The sequence below is a fragment of the Eremomyces bilateralis genome, assembly GCF_010015585.1.
Source record: "Eremomyces bilateralis CBS 781.70 unplaced genomic scaffold P152scaffold_14, whole genome shotgun sequence".
Classification (NCBI taxonomy): domain Eukaryota; kingdom Fungi; phylum Ascomycota; class Dothideomycetes; order Eremomycetales; family Eremomycetaceae; genus Eremomyces; species Eremomyces bilateralis.
This window is the reverse complement of record NW_022985080.1, coordinates 285,986-300,050: the sequence shown is the minus strand read 5'-3', so window position 1 is coordinate 300,050 and position 14,065 is coordinate 285,986. Positions and strand designations below refer to the sequence as shown.

Below are 14,065 nucleotides of genomic sequence, written 5' to 3'. Positions count from 1 at the left end.
GCATCACATGATGTGGCTGAACCGAAACGCGGATTTCCGCTTTCGCGGTTTCACGTTGCAAGATTCGTGCTGGGAGATACGGCCGCCAATATCAGAAATACAGCCACACTCACTACAGGTATTTACCCCCTATTTCTTCCTCCGTTCCCTTCTGTCGATGTTTCCTGATGTTTGATGCTGCTTTGAGAGTCTTTGCTTGTCCACATTGATTGCTCAACTTTGTCGTTGAAAGGTTGGCGTGTCCTCCAGCCACGCTCTCATGCTTCGGTGTCAGACAAGGCTGCTGGGCTGCTGGGCTATTTCGCCTCGGCAAGCTGTTGATTGAGTTTCGGAAGTCGGGTCGATGAAGTTTTAAGCACAGAAGTACAAAATATTAACATGTATCTTAGCGAACCAACTCGATCTACTGCTCTCGAGATTCTCCCGCAATGCCGGCTGTGCCTGATGACCCGACCGCACCGGTCATATACCGCAGGTCGGGGGAGCCTCCTTTTCCCACGGCTGGAAGCCCCTTTCCAATTGATATTGTCTCTCGCCAAGTCACACTGCGAGACAGAATCACCGTTGCTAGCATCGTGCCATTTTCATCGTCAAGCGAAGTGCCAGTCTCACTCCTTGCTTACCTGTGCGAGGAGTTGAACAAGGAAATCGAAAAAGGCGACACGTATCCTATGATTGATCCGATGACACTAGAGACCTTTGGACCTTACTGGTTTGCGAACTTCGGAGCCGTAATGCTGCTAGGTGACGTTGACAACGCCGCTGATTTGCGACGGATGGCTCATAAGGGCTGCGACTGGCATAAGGAGTGTCTTGGGAGTTTCTACATCAAGCCCAATTACCCTGGAAGGTCGAGTCATGTCTGTACTGGCGGTTTCCTTGTGACGGATGCCTCGCGAAATCGAGGCGTTGGAAGACTCATGGGAGAAGCGTATTTGGAATGGGCTCCAAAGCTAGTAAGTATCTCGCATTGCTCTGAGAGCAACATTTTCTAACGTCATTAGGGCTACACCTACTCGGTCTTCAATCTTGTCTATGAGACCAATGTAGCGTCCTGTAAAATTTGGGATGCCTTAGGCTTCAAGCGTATCGGCCGAGTGAAAGGTTGTGGAAACCTCAAATCGTCTCCCGACCAGTTGGTGGATGCAATCATCTACGGTCGGGATCTAGGGCTAGAAGGAGACGAGTTTGTCACCGAGGAGAGATTCGACAAGATCAAGTTCTACCTTAGGCATGGGAAATATCCTAACGGAGCCGATCGTGCAGAGAAGAGTCGGCTTCGTAGTGCTGCCACACACTACAAGCTGATACCTGCCATCGACAATGAGCCCGAGAAGTTGATGTTGAAAGACAAGGAAGTCATATCTGATCCTCTGCGTCAATATGAAGTCGCTCGACAGATTCATCTGATGCACCATGGTGGCATTAACAAGTCGACAGCTTCGATTGCAGACAAATATCATTGGGTTCGGATCAAAGAGACTGTCAGTCTTGTTATCAAGAATTGTCCGGAATGCAAGGATTCTGCTGCCAAAGCTGCATCTAAAGGAGAGCCTATTCCGAGTCGGAAAGACGATCCGTCCCCGGTACCGCGAGATCTCGAGGAGAGAGTTTCGGAGACTCCTACCCAGCCAGAGCCGATCCCGACTGAATCCAACGGGTTTATCCCGGCAACTCAAGAGTCATTCGCTATGCGGGACGCTCAAACAGACATGCATGACACGCATGATCCACTGTCTCACAGTCAAATATCCTTTCCGAATGACGAGGAGATCAGTTTCTCTCCTATGCCGGAGATCGTACACTATGAAGTTCCATTGGACCCAAGATTAATTGCGGAAATGGACTCGACATTCGATACCTTCGACCAAGCTACAACCCATCAACAGCAAGAAGCAGCACTTGGTCACGACCTCTCTGGTATGGACGGCCTTGCTGGGATGCCAACCGACCTCTCTGGGGACTTCAACCAATCATCAACCGCTCATCTTTCATGGTCCCAACAACTAGCGCTCCATAACCTCTCCGATCCCACAGGGCTAGTTATGGATTCTACTCCCGATGACACAGCATTCGCAGAAGCCATACAAAATGCCTCGTTCATGACCTTCGCGGACCCAGACGAACCATACGATCAACACCAGATACCAACCAACCACGATGACGCCGCTGCAATGTCACAGAATGTCATGGTTTCGGGGCTACACATGAACTCTCACAACGTGGATGATCAGAACATGTCGCATATGGCTGATCAAAGTAGCTCTCACGGATGAAGACGACCTAGTCTAAAAAGCGAGTTTGAGCTCTTCTTTCACCAGTTGGCCACAATGGCGAAGATCAAGGAACGAAAGTCTACACTAGTTGGCATGATAGTATCTAGGAGAGCATCTATGCAATGACGACGCCCACATGGGGAAGAGGTCTAGTCGTCGCGACTTAAGCCATCTTAACCGACACATGAATACATGGTAAGTTGAGCGTTCGAAACTCATTTCTTCTTCACCTCCCTCACAGCCTGCTCAGCATTCTCCTTCGCTTCCGTATTCTCCTTCCTCCTCCACTCCTCGAGATATCGCGGCACCGTTTTGACCTGATTATAGCTACTCTCGATCGGCTCCCCATACTGCAAATACATCGGCACCGTCCCCGCCCAAACCCCACCGGTGACCTCCTCGTCCTTCAAATCATGCCGGTCATCACTCGGTCCCCCAATGCGGATCTTAGCGCTGGCGTTGACGATATCAATCCGCAAGAGCGACGTGCTCTGCAACTCCGCCTTCGTCGGCGGAGTTCGCGAGTTCGCCCACCGCATCGCCAGCACGTTGTCGGTGATCAGGTGCATGGCGTAGTCTTTCTCGTCCTGGTCTATCACGAGGGTCGCAAGGCCGTGGACGACGACGCTGCGGTAGTTGCAGCTGTGGTGGAAGGGCGTCAACGCCAGCACAAGGCCGTCGATGTGCGTGGCTGCGATGCACACTGGCGCAGGGCTTGGGGCAGGGTCGTCACTAGTTGGCAGTTTCAATAGACGCGCAGATACGTGTCCGTGAATGTATATCGTGCGAGGGCCCTGAGACGGGTCAGGCTCATCGGGAGAGCGGTTGTCATCCTCAGGAAAGGCTCCAGGACCGTCGGTGCCGGGTTCGGCAGCCTGGCTGTTAGGGAGATATCGGGTTTCGAAATTCCCTGTGCAGCCTAACATTGGGAGGATGGTCGGAAAGCCATCTTGCTCATCCTTCGGCATGAATGAGACATGAAGCACTGGGACGGTGTCGATGATGGAATGGATTGTTTGGTAATCATAGTGTGCTATTGGTCCGTTAGCTTCGGCGTGGGGACAGGGTTTATGTAGATGGGATACCAATTTGCTTTTTGCGATTCACAGAGTTCCTTGGTGTCTGAGCATATTCTGGTTGCGCCATTTTCGTGGTGAGGCCTCAGTCGCCTTAATATGTTCCTCGATTTAAATGTTTAGGAAGTCGAGATTTGCAGAACTTTGACTCATGAGACTTTGTCTGTCCTATGAGTCAACAACAGTCCTACAACCCGACTAAATGCATGGGACGCGGGGCACAACTCGGATAGAGCTGCTAGATTAGGCTTAGTTTTCCGTATTCGCGCGTTATCTGAATGACATTCCCCCGTACGGATACTCCACTGTTGTGAGAAACAGTGGGAAGGCCGGAGGCGGGAATAGACAGCTCTAAAAGAACTAACGTAGTGTAATGGATCTGGCTGGACTGGCTTGTGGAATTGCATTGGATACATTCACAGCAGCAAGGGTCTAAGGAGGGCAGTCCAACCTTAAATTTAAACGAGTGTATTTAGTTGGATGGAAAAGAGACCCCTCTGTAAACGGTAAACCTGCGTCTGTCCATCAATGAAGTCTTCGGACTACATCGAAATAGCCGTGTTCACTAACTTCCACCGAACAAACCACCAAATCCGCCGGAACTGCCGCCTCCAAGCAGACCACCGAGTCCGCTGCCACCGGAAGAGCCACCACCCCCTCCACCGATCTGCTGCGAAAGGAACCTCACCGCGTCGGGGACATCGCCGCTGTACATGAAGTGGGACATAGTGATGGTCAGGGAGCCGGAGCAGACCAGGTCGCCCGTGTTGCAGAAGATCTTGACCTTTTCGCGCGGGAAGTTGGGGATCTGTCCGTTGTCCTGCTCGTTGCGAGTGTCGCCGAAGAGGACGACGCCCGCGATCTTCTCTTGGATGTTGGGAGGCAGCCCAGAGATGGTGTTGTGCATCACAGCGGTACCCTGGCTGTACATCGGGTGCGGTCAGCGCTTTGAAGAGACTGTCAATTACTGAGCATTTACCTGTAGCCTCCCGCAACAATAACGGACTGGGGGCATTTTTGGACCGCCTGGTTGAAGATCTTCGTCGCCTCCTGGATGGCGGCTGGGGACGTGTTCAGTCTCCCAAAGTTGTCCGCCAGGCCAGCCGTGTAAGCACCACCGACACCTTGACAAATGGTATTGTGCGCCCGCTTCAGGTCAGAACACACCGCCGGGCCGACGGACATTCCCCTGGATGCATCAGTAATGAGATATGGTGCCTTCTATAACAACTCATACATGTTACCTGGCTCGGTTGATGCCCGGGCCATGATGAAGATGACCTCCGCGCAGCTTCCCCTCTCGAGCTCGTTGCAGGTCATACTACATCTGCCTATTTGACGGGTTTCAAGGTCACCGGTGGGTGCGGCGGCGGCCGTAGCGGCGAGTGCTACAATGGAAAGAAGCGACTTCATAGTGGGGAAAAGAATGATAGAAGTTTAGAAAAGCGTCTAACGAAAGGAGAACTGGCCAGCTTCTCAGAAACACGAATCACTACAACCCCTCCTTTTGTCTCATGGCGACGCCACCTGCTCTTATACACGGCTGCAGAAATCATACCAAGCCGGATCTCAGTGTCCGTAAAATGGCATCTCTTAGTGGCCTTCAAAGCTGTGCCTTGCATACTTCCCTAGCGCCCATCCATGTTCGGATGGCGAGTTCATAGTATTGGAATCCTTCCTATTCGCTCTCCATACACATGAGCTGACGAGTATCTATTGTGACTGAACAGCCCATATAGATGCCAAGAGCACGACAAGACGACGACAAGAAAACATAAACAAGAAAGTAACCAGCGCATGTATGACCTATATCAGCCTAAGGTCTTGGGAGGATGACTACCTGCTAATAGAAACGGACGAAGTAGTGCATATTTGATGTACCTTTGTTATTGGGAGGGAAGATAGACGCCATTAATGTCGGCAATACAACCCTAAATAGAGTGAAAATGTGTTTAGATTAATCTCTCTAGGCTTGTAGGCGGATAGCGATGCGGTCCAGGGATCTTCGACTGGTATGGATGTAGCCGGTAGTGCCGGAAATATATTGCGGAGTGTTCCAAACCCCCTTCCATCGGCCTTGCAGGCTTGCAAACTAGGGTCGAAGCATAAAGAATTGCCGAATCCGAGGTCTTGTTAGTGGGATATTGACTATCATTGGATGTCGTTCGAACATCCTGCGGAACAACTTGAATGTTCCCTCAGATATTGAAGCAATTCACACCACGACAATCCATATATGAACCATGTAAGAGAGAATAAAAGGGCTCGTAGCTAATCGATCCGGAGGCTTGGATTGGAGCGTAAAGCAAATGAACTGTAGTAGCAAGTGAAGGAAATGATGTTCTTGTAAAGATGGTTTTTCTTGACCATCATGTGAGAACGCCTCTTTGAACTTGTGCAACATGCGGTCGACGTAACAGATAGATAGAAAAACCGAGCATATGGAGAATAGAGCCGCGCTATTTTCCAGCCCCTTACAGGCGGAAAGTATGTTGCCGTGGGGGAAAACCTGGAGTGCATCGCGGGGTCGTCGTCTCGTCGGTTATTACAACAATCACGGTGGACACCTGTCAGACCTTGATCAGAACACAACTGTCTCGACATAGATCAAGACCCTTCCACAATCATTCCATATCAAAGACTTGCCCTAACTCCTGTCTACCGAGCCCTTTCCTCTTCATCTGGTGAATGAGTCCACCAGGAGCCTAATTCTGATCCTCTGGCTTGATCAAAAGGAACATTAAAACGTGCTCAAGGGCTGATAGAAAGAACATCCTGTGTTGGGGACAAGGCTCGTATCCAATATGACGACGGTGGCTGGGGACGTACGAACGCTCCACCCAAGAGGGGCAGTGCTGTGGTAACCAAAAGAAGACACCTTTATGTTCATGATTCATCGCACTGTAGCTCGATCCGATGACTCTTTCAAGAGTCAAGAACCATCTTGGGGGAAAACCTGGCAATTTTTGCCGAATAAATAGGTTCGCGATTGTCCATATGACAGGTGGTCGACAATATCGAGTCGGGTTGAAGGAAGAGAGCGCTCAAGAACCAAGCACAATGACACAATCCTCTGTCCCTTACCGTCAGATCCGCGGACAATATAATGATGAAGGAATAATCGTCTACCAGGCTTACAACGAAGCCATCGCCAAAGCTGCCGTCGAAAAGCAACGACTCGATGCCTCGCCGCAATTCGTCATGGGAAGAATGACATGGATCAAACCAAGCTGGTGCTGGATGATGTATCGATCCGGATATTCATACAAAGACAAGAACCAATCGAACATCCTCGCCATAAAACTCACCCACGAAGGCTTCAAATCGCTGCTGTCGCGGGCCATTACGGGTCATGGAAACGGGGGGACGAAAGGCAAGGTACGCGTCCAATGGGACCCGGAGCGGAATGTTCGAATCGAAAGGCTTGAGCATCGAAGCATCCAAATTGGGATCCCCGGGGAACTGAGAGAGGAATGGATTGGCAAATGGACGATCAGTATCGAAGACGCCACGGGGCGAGCCAGAGAAATGAAGAAAGTCTTGGACGACGAGGAGGAATGTAGGGTATCCGAGGAGGATCTGATTGCGAAAGGGCTGATGCCGGTTGAGAAGGCCTACGAGGTTGAGGATGAAGAACTTGGGGCACTTCTGAGGATGATCGATCCTAAATCACCACTAGAGCAGGGAGATTTAATTAAATCAAATTAAATCAAATTAAATCAGATTAAATCAAGATAGATTCACGGCATTCAATTATTTATCACTCAGATCCAATTGTCCGTCCATGTGGCTTATGTCGGTTGCCGGATAGGACAGGGAGCCGTAGCTAGGCCTTAAGGCACCAAGTCTAGTCTCCAGCCAGTCTGGACTCTGGATAGCAATATCAAATCTGTGGCTCACCGAATTCTCAACCGGTACCTTACAGTAAATAAAAAAATGTGGAGGTAAACTTGTCTGATTATCATCAACTAAATTAACCGTTGTAATAACTGTATAAAAAAAATGGTACCTCCTTCCGTCGAAGATGAAGACGTTGGCACGCTTCACTTCAACGACGAGGAAGAAGTCCCATCACACCTGCTCAAGTAAATCCTCAATTCCAATATCAAACCCACCGGAAGCTAATCGAACATGCAGATACTGGCATCAACGATACGACATCTTCTCCAAATACGATGATGGCATCCGACTCACCAACAACGCCTGGTTCGGCGTGACACCCGAGCCCGTCGCCCAGTGAGCCCCCTCCCCTATCCCGTCTCCCCCCTGTCCCATCTCCCCCTATCCCCAAAACCCCATCCATTCTAACCCCTTTCCCCCAGCCAAATCGCCACCGACATCGCCCACCTCGCTCCCCCCACCAAACGCATCCTCATCGACCTCTTCGCCGGCGCCGGCGGCAACGCCATCGCCTTCGCCCTCTCAGGCCGCTGGGACGCGATCTATGCGATCGAGCGGGACCCCGCAACGCTGGAGTGTGGGCGGCACAACGCGGCGCTCTACGGCGTGGGGGCGGAGATCACCTGGATCGAGGGGGACTGCTTCAAGGTGATTGAAGAGCAGCTGGCGGAGGTGTGCGGGGAGGCGGTGCTGTTTGCGAGTCCGCCGTGGGGAGGCCCAGAGTATGTGGGAAGGAAGATATTTGATGTAGAGGGGATGGAGCCGTATGGGTTGGGAGAGCTGTATGGAGGGTTTGGAGGGCGAGGGGGGCAGGTGGTGTTGTTTTTGCCGAGGACGGCAAATTTGAATCAGTTGGCGGGGGTGGTGGGAGAAGGGGAGGGGAGGGTGTTGGTGAGGCATTATTGTATGACAGGGTTTAGTAAGGTGAGAAGGGTGAGGGGTTGATTTGGGTGGGGTGATGCTGACGGTGATGATAGGGGCTGTGTGTGTTTTATGGGAAGTGGGAAGATCCTACTCAGGATGGATGAGCGCTTGAGGAAAGTATGGATAGTATATTACTGGGACAAGTGTTCCTTCATGGAGCTGCTGTGGAAATGGCAGAGAAGGTACAACATCGGCGATCGAGCGTTGCTCTGTCTGGGCTCTGGAGATACCTGGCGATCCACGACACACCTCACGGAACCAGGACGGGCCAGGATGCTTACCAATTGGCAGTGATTCTAGTGATTGGAATCCCGCCGAGCACAGAAGCAAAAGGGATCAAGGAACCACGGAGTATTCAAACTCGCTTCCATTCCCATCTCCATCAACCAGATAGAACCGGCCGGTCTTAGAAGAGATCTACACCTAACTCATTGTTTCGGATCATTGCCGCCCATCCAATATCGGAGCCGTGTGGGTTCCGGTCGTGCAGCAATGTCACTAGTGGTATAAGACGCCAACCCGCAAATCATAAAAGCAAACCGTCTCTGCTTCCCGCTGATTCTGATTCCTTCACGCGACCGGATCTGCGTGAGACCCCTCAACCCTCAATCCAACTCAATCACCTCCTGCGGCTTCCCCTTACTTTTCTTCGCCTCCATCACCGCCTTTCCCCCCTTCCCCCCACCACCGCTCTTCTCCCCCTCCCTCTTCCCGCTTCCCGCAACTCGCACACACTCATCTAACCGTTCCACCACCTCCCCCACCCCTTCCAACTCCGCCACCACCGCCGTCCGCATCCCCTGCCACCCCGACCCACGACCCGAGAACACCGGATCGAGGCTCCTCGTCACCCGCAGCTCCTCCTCGCTCGGCGCCGCAGGTTGCATCCGCTGCGCGCCCGCGGCCGACGATTGCGGGCGCGGCGGCGCGCGCGTCCCCACTTTCTCGAAGACCCATTCGAGCGAGCCGCGGCGGGTGCGGAGCCGCGCGTCGAGGAGGCAGCGGGGCGCGGTGTACGAGAAGCGGACATTGTCGACACTGCGGGTGTGGATCGTGAGGTAGGGAGAAACGGTGGTTGATGGGGTGCCGTTGGTGGGGTTTGGTGGCGCGGTGGAAGCGGATGAGGAAGAGGAGTGGGCCGAGGAGACCATGGCGTTGTTTTCCATTTTTGCGGCGGCGGCCATGAGCGGGCCGGTGCGTGCGAGCGCGTTGATGAACGTGCTAAAAGCCCCAGGGCCTGCGCTGTGGAGGAGGTGAGAAAGCTGAGAGCGAAGACGACGGTGGGGGTTGGTGCCGTCGAATTCGAGGACCATGGGCTCAGATGGATCGTCGAAGCGTAGGGATACGGAGAATTCGGAGAGTTCCTTGGGTGTGAGCTGTCCTCTCCCAGGTGCCGATCCCGACGCGCCGTTTGTTTCGTTTGCTTCCTGGATGGGTGCCTCCTGTGATTGTCGTCGTCGGATGAGCTCACCGTAGGCGAAGCTAATGGAATCAAGGTCGATCGACCGAATTTGCGAGCCGAGACCCTTGCGATCGAGAGTTGTGACGAAGTCGCGAAGAAGGGCGAGCGAGTTGATGCGGTTGACGAGCATGCCGAAGGGAGACTCGCCGAACTTAGTACGCAGGTACAACGCGAAGGTCCCTTTCGGCGTAACGTGGATGGTGGGAAGCTCGGCCGGGTTCACGTCGAGCGCCGTGTGGATATCCGGGACAGATGCTCGATATTTGGGGTGGCTCAACACTGCAGCGACTGGATTGTCTCGTGAGAACATGCCTGTGACCGCGTAGACTGGCATGGGTTGTCTCGATCCGGATATCGCAAGATCGAGGAACTGGAATCGCAGAGCACTGATTGCCCACATACTAGACGAGGTTGGTGGTTTACGGCTGGTTGAGCCCAGCGAGCCTTTTCGACTGCCAACACTGTCTCGTCTTCTTGCTGCTTTTCTCTCTTTCCGTGCTTCAGGAGACGCTGCCACACGGCCTTGGTCTTCCGACTCGAATGGTAACTTGTCCCTAAATAGCAGATCCTGGAAACAGACGAAAAGCATCGGGACGCTTGCTTTTTGGAGGGGCGTCAATCCGCTTGTATCTGGCGTTGACACGGATTTCCCTGAATTGCTCCCCATCGCCGCTCGATCCGGGATGCCCTCCGGGAACCAATTGAACCGGACGCTTCTTTCGCTCAGTTGTCGGCCAAGCACGACGCTCCCGATGGCGCCTAGCGCGACTTTCTCGAGATACCTCCAGAACGACTTCCCAAGCCGCTCGATGTCTGGGTCCTGAATCGGGTATAGCGGCACTGCGTACTTGACATCCTCCGCAAGTACCGGATTGGTAAGCTCAACCGCCCAGAATCGTTCGGCTTCTTCGATAGTTACGGTCATCAAGACAGCCCAGTTGGTGCGCCCCCACTGTGGTGGCCGGACCAAGGTTGAATACAAGAAATCGGGCCCTTTCAGGGTTTGGAGAGCCGCCGGAGGAGCACCGGGAGCAATATTGCCTTGTGGCTGTTGACTTTCCGATGCCCAAATGGCGGCTAGAGGGATGCCATGCTTATCCCAGCGCTTTCGCTCATTTTGACGCGCAAGGTTGATCTGGGTTTTCACGCTTTCGCGGCTAGCACGGAAATTCCTTTCCTTAATCCACCCAGCGTGTGAGGCTTTCAATCCAAGATGTGATAGAAGGGCGAGGGCGGCATGTCGGCGTAAATGCGTATGGGAAACGATCGGAATCTGGTTTGAGGGGAGTGTGGATAGAGTGAACTGAATTCGCGGATTCACACGAGGTGTGAGAAGGAGGGTACCTGAGATCGTGTCCATTTGGAGGCGACAGGTTGGTGAAGAGGGACCAAGACGCAAAGTTAGCTTTGGCCGGATGAGGGGGTTCTTGGATTTCTCCAATCGAGAGGATGCTGCGCCTGGCTTTTCCGGCATAGTTTCAACTGACATCTCCACGGACAACATGCGGGAGCCGTCCTGCGACTCGAGCAATTTGTCTCGTATCGATTCGAAAATCCAGAGCGCATGCATGCTGACGGTACGATTGAGCGCATTCTCGACGTCCAAGGTTCGTAGATCCCCGAAACCGCAAATCTCTGCCTCGATGTTGCGCTCTTCGATTTGTTTGCGGTTCCATCCCGCCTTCTTTGCCAGATCTTTGACATCCATCTCTTTTCCCAGTCGCATCCACCGGATTCCGATCGTCGAAGGCTGAGGACCTCTCCAATCCCAAAACAGCAGGGTTGCGCCCGTCTTGGGGTCTTTCCGTCTTTGCCTCTTGCTATGTAGGGCGATTTCCAACCAGCTCTTCGGTCCGGGAACTTGCGTCCAGTACTGCAAAATGAGGTTCCGATGCGCCATCTCAACTCGGAGGGTGCCCGCCCAGGAAGACATGACCAGGTCGAACGCTTGTTTTCGGAGGACAGATACCTTGTGCGTCAAGATGAAATTATGGAGAAAATCGTATGCGCGTTTCAGACAACTCCGGTCGACTTCCAGTATCGATGTGGGATCGGCGGCCACCTTGTCTTCCCCCTCTAGCTGACTTTCCTGCGCTTTCTTGACAGCCTCTTCCCGCTCGACCAGCGCATTCCACGCAATGCCAAGTTCTTGATTGATCTTGGCCTCGATCGTCCCTCGCGCTGCCTGCGGTACCGAGGCAGAAGGTTGGAAATTCCATCTCACATCAACGAACCACCATCGTGCTTTGACCGGATCTGGTTCCTCTTCCGCAACGCCCACATCAAGCTCGAATTCGCCGGGAACGATAAAAGTGACTCGTCCATTTCGTATTCGCCATTTCTGTAGCATCGGGGGGAGGTTTGCTAGACCTATGCCGACTAATATTCGTTCGTGTAGCAACACGTTGAGGTTTCGTAAGGTTTTGAGAATGTATTCGGCTGACAGTTCCGGAGGTGGGAGGTAAGCCTTGTCCAACTTGTTGGTCTTGATCGTCGTGCCGGTAGTCAGTGTCTCGAGGGCGGTTTGAATGTCGGGGGCGGGTAATTTGAATGGGTGGATATCGAGCTTGAGTTGCCCGAGAGCGAAAGACGCTTGTTCCTGGGCAGCTTCCTGAGTTCGAAGAAAATTGACTACGTCGATCATCTTGGAAACATCCGCCGAACTCCGCGACCAAACGCTGAGCACCAACAGTTGGATGAACCGATTTCGTGTCTTCTCGGCGTACTCGAACATGATCTCTTTTCGTTGCTGGTTCGCGGGGGAATTGTTCTCGGGTTGGTGTGAAGAGGGTGCCATGCCATTGGCAAGCCCGTTGGTGCCATTCGGAGTCGAAGAAGGGGTTGCGACGGGCGGTAGTTCGGCCATTTTATCCAGCGCCTCATGCAGTTCATTAGAGGCGATTTGAGCAACCCGAGCGACCAACTTGCCCAATGGCTGCATGGTGAAAGTGATGTGCTGGAGCTCCGGAGGCAACTCCGACATTGAAGGCTCATGTTCCTGAAGGTCGGATGACGATGGACCATTCCGCGCACTTGCGTTCGCCGACGAATCCAGCTGCACCGCGTTGGATGCCTTTCCCGAATCTTGCGGAGAATCCCTCTGGCGTGAGCTCGATTCCGGAAGCGCGTGCACCGAACCACCGTTCGTGAAAGGCGGTTTGTTCGGTTGATTGTCCATGTTGATCAATCGCCCCGGCATGCTCGTTTCATTCACACCGTCCGCGACCCCAGGTAGTTCCTCGACCGACTCCCTCGTTGCTTCAGCTCCTCCACCGGCCACGCGCTCCTGCCCTCCACCCGTCGCCAGCCCGTCTTCGCGAGTTGGCGATACAGACTGTATCTTGGATCGATGTCCGGGGAGTGTCGATGCGAAGGTCGAAGGTAACGTAGAGGAAATTTCGCGCAGCGGCGGGTCCGACGAAGTCTGTATCGGCGCGAGAAAGTGATGTGACCAGGATCGCCAAGGCAGGGTCGGAAGTGGGATCGATATTGAGGTCGGAATGCGTCACGGCGGATCGGCTTCCTCACAGAAGGCTGATGATTGTGGATTGTTCGGGGAAGATGGTGGTATGCGAGGAGGAAGTGGGAGGTGAGGTGCGTAGAGACAAGAAGGAGGTTGAGAGAGGAAGTTTGACAACGGCGCGGATTTCGCGCTAACGATATGAGCTCATGGGTGTGGTTGTTGAGAGTCTGGATTGGATCATATCTCCAGCCACATTAGAGCGTGAAGACGAAGGAATAGTGGTTGGCAGTGTTTATGAATGAACTTGGGAAAATTGGTGATGTCGAATCGCGTGGTGTACGTGAAGATAGGTGGTAGATTATGGTGAGGGAAGAAGATAAGAATTGTCGAAAGTGACGGCCAGTTTGAGGGAAAGTGATTTCAGAGTGAGACGCCTATGAGGAGGGTGAGGCAGGAACGCTCCGAACGCGAAAGGTGAAAGCGGAAGTGACGACCGAACAAATCCCCCCGTCCTTCGGTCGGGCCTTCCACCGTTGCACCGTCCACGTTCCAATGAAACCGATCATAGCTAGCCTGAGTAAGCCAGACCACAAGCCCAATATTACCGGCCTTCCCACCCCCTACTTACCAAGGCATAGATATAACCTATTAAAGTCCTTACTAATATTCCATAACGATCCGTCAAGGTATGAAGGAGAACTTGATAGCGCTAGACATGAGTAATTCAGTCCCTACTGATCTACACTTTGTGCTAGTCAGCGGAAGCAACTCCGATAACTCATCAACACGACACAGCGCATCTAGTACACAGGAGCCGCCAGCGGGGAACATAATTCCCCTACAACTTCGTTTCGCGGCGGGGGGTAATGACATGCATATCGGGAGCGTACCGTACCTACCGGTAATTTCCTGGCACGACTTGACTCATGTGGCGCGGAGAGGCCTAACCGCCTAAGGCAGGGCT

At 53.0% G+C, this 14,065-nt stretch overlaps 6 protein-coding genes across 6 annotated transcripts; 3 read left to right on the top strand and 3 right to left on the bottom strand.

The window, feature by feature from the left end:
• The first annotated feature begins 150 nt into the window (after positions 1-150).
• P152DRAFT_459675 (uncharacterized protein) lies at positions 151-2,720 on the top strand. The gene is made up of 3 exons (XM_033679733.1): positions 151-956; positions 1,005-2,471; positions 2,604-2,720. Exons 1-2 carry the CDS (start codon positions 429-431, stop codon positions 2,274-2,276), a joined length of 1,800 nt encoding a protein of 599 aa, XP_033532905.1. The 5' UTR covers positions 151-428; the 3' UTR covers positions 2,277-2,471; positions 2,604-2,720.
• On the bottom strand, positions 2,342-3,452 carry P152DRAFT_459674 (flavin-nucleotide-binding protein). The gene is made up of 2 exons (XM_033679732.1): positions 3,362-3,452; positions 2,342-3,309 (listed from the first exon to the last, which is right to left on the bottom strand). Exon 2 carries the CDS (start codon positions 3,242-3,244, stop codon positions 2,492-2,494), a length of 753 nt encoding a protein of 250 aa, XP_033532904.1. The 5' UTR covers positions 3,245-3,309; positions 3,362-3,452; the 3' UTR covers positions 2,342-2,491.
• Positions 3,453-3,834: 382 nt separating this feature from the next.
• On the bottom strand, positions 3,835-4,972 carry P152DRAFT_419338 (putative cutinase 3). Its single transcript, XM_033677125.1, has 3 exons — positions 4,590-4,972; positions 4,332-4,541; positions 3,835-4,275 (listed from the first exon to the last, which is right to left on the bottom strand). The coding sequence occupies exons 1-3, from the start codon at positions 4,763-4,765 to the stop codon at positions 3,918-3,920; spliced, it is 744 nt and encodes a 247-aa protein (XP_033532903.1). The 5' UTR covers positions 4,766-4,972; the 3' UTR covers positions 3,835-3,917.
• A 1,440-nt stretch (positions 4,973-6,412) lies between these two features.
• Positions 6,413-7,060, top strand: P152DRAFT_450416 (ATP-dependent RNA helicase DHX8; the record flags this gene model as incomplete). Its single annotated transcript, XM_033678171.1, has 1 exon — positions 6,413-7,060. One exon carries the CDS (start codon positions 6,413-6,415, stop codon positions 7,058-7,060), a length of 648 nt encoding a protein of 215 aa, XP_033532902.1.
• A 294-nt stretch (positions 7,061-7,354) lies between these two features.
• P152DRAFT_399432 (uncharacterized protein) lies at positions 7,355-8,280 on the top strand (the record flags this gene model as incomplete). The annotated part of the gene is made up of 4 exons (XM_033676513.1): positions 7,355-7,437; positions 7,490-7,588; positions 7,675-8,176; positions 8,230-8,280. 4 exons carry the CDS (start codon positions 7,355-7,357, stop codon positions 8,278-8,280), a joined length of 735 nt encoding a protein of 244 aa, XP_033532901.1.
• A 501-nt stretch (positions 8,281-8,781) lies between these two features.
• Positions 8,782-12,816, bottom strand: P152DRAFT_474874 (MED14-domain-containing protein; the record flags this gene model as incomplete). The annotated part of the gene is made up of 1 exon (XM_033681363.1): positions 8,782-12,816. The coding sequence occupies one exon, from the start codon at positions 12,814-12,816 to the stop codon at positions 8,782-8,784; it is 4,035 nt and encodes a 1,344-aa protein (XP_033532900.1).
• Between the last annotated feature and the right edge of the window lie 1,249 nt (positions 12,817-14,065).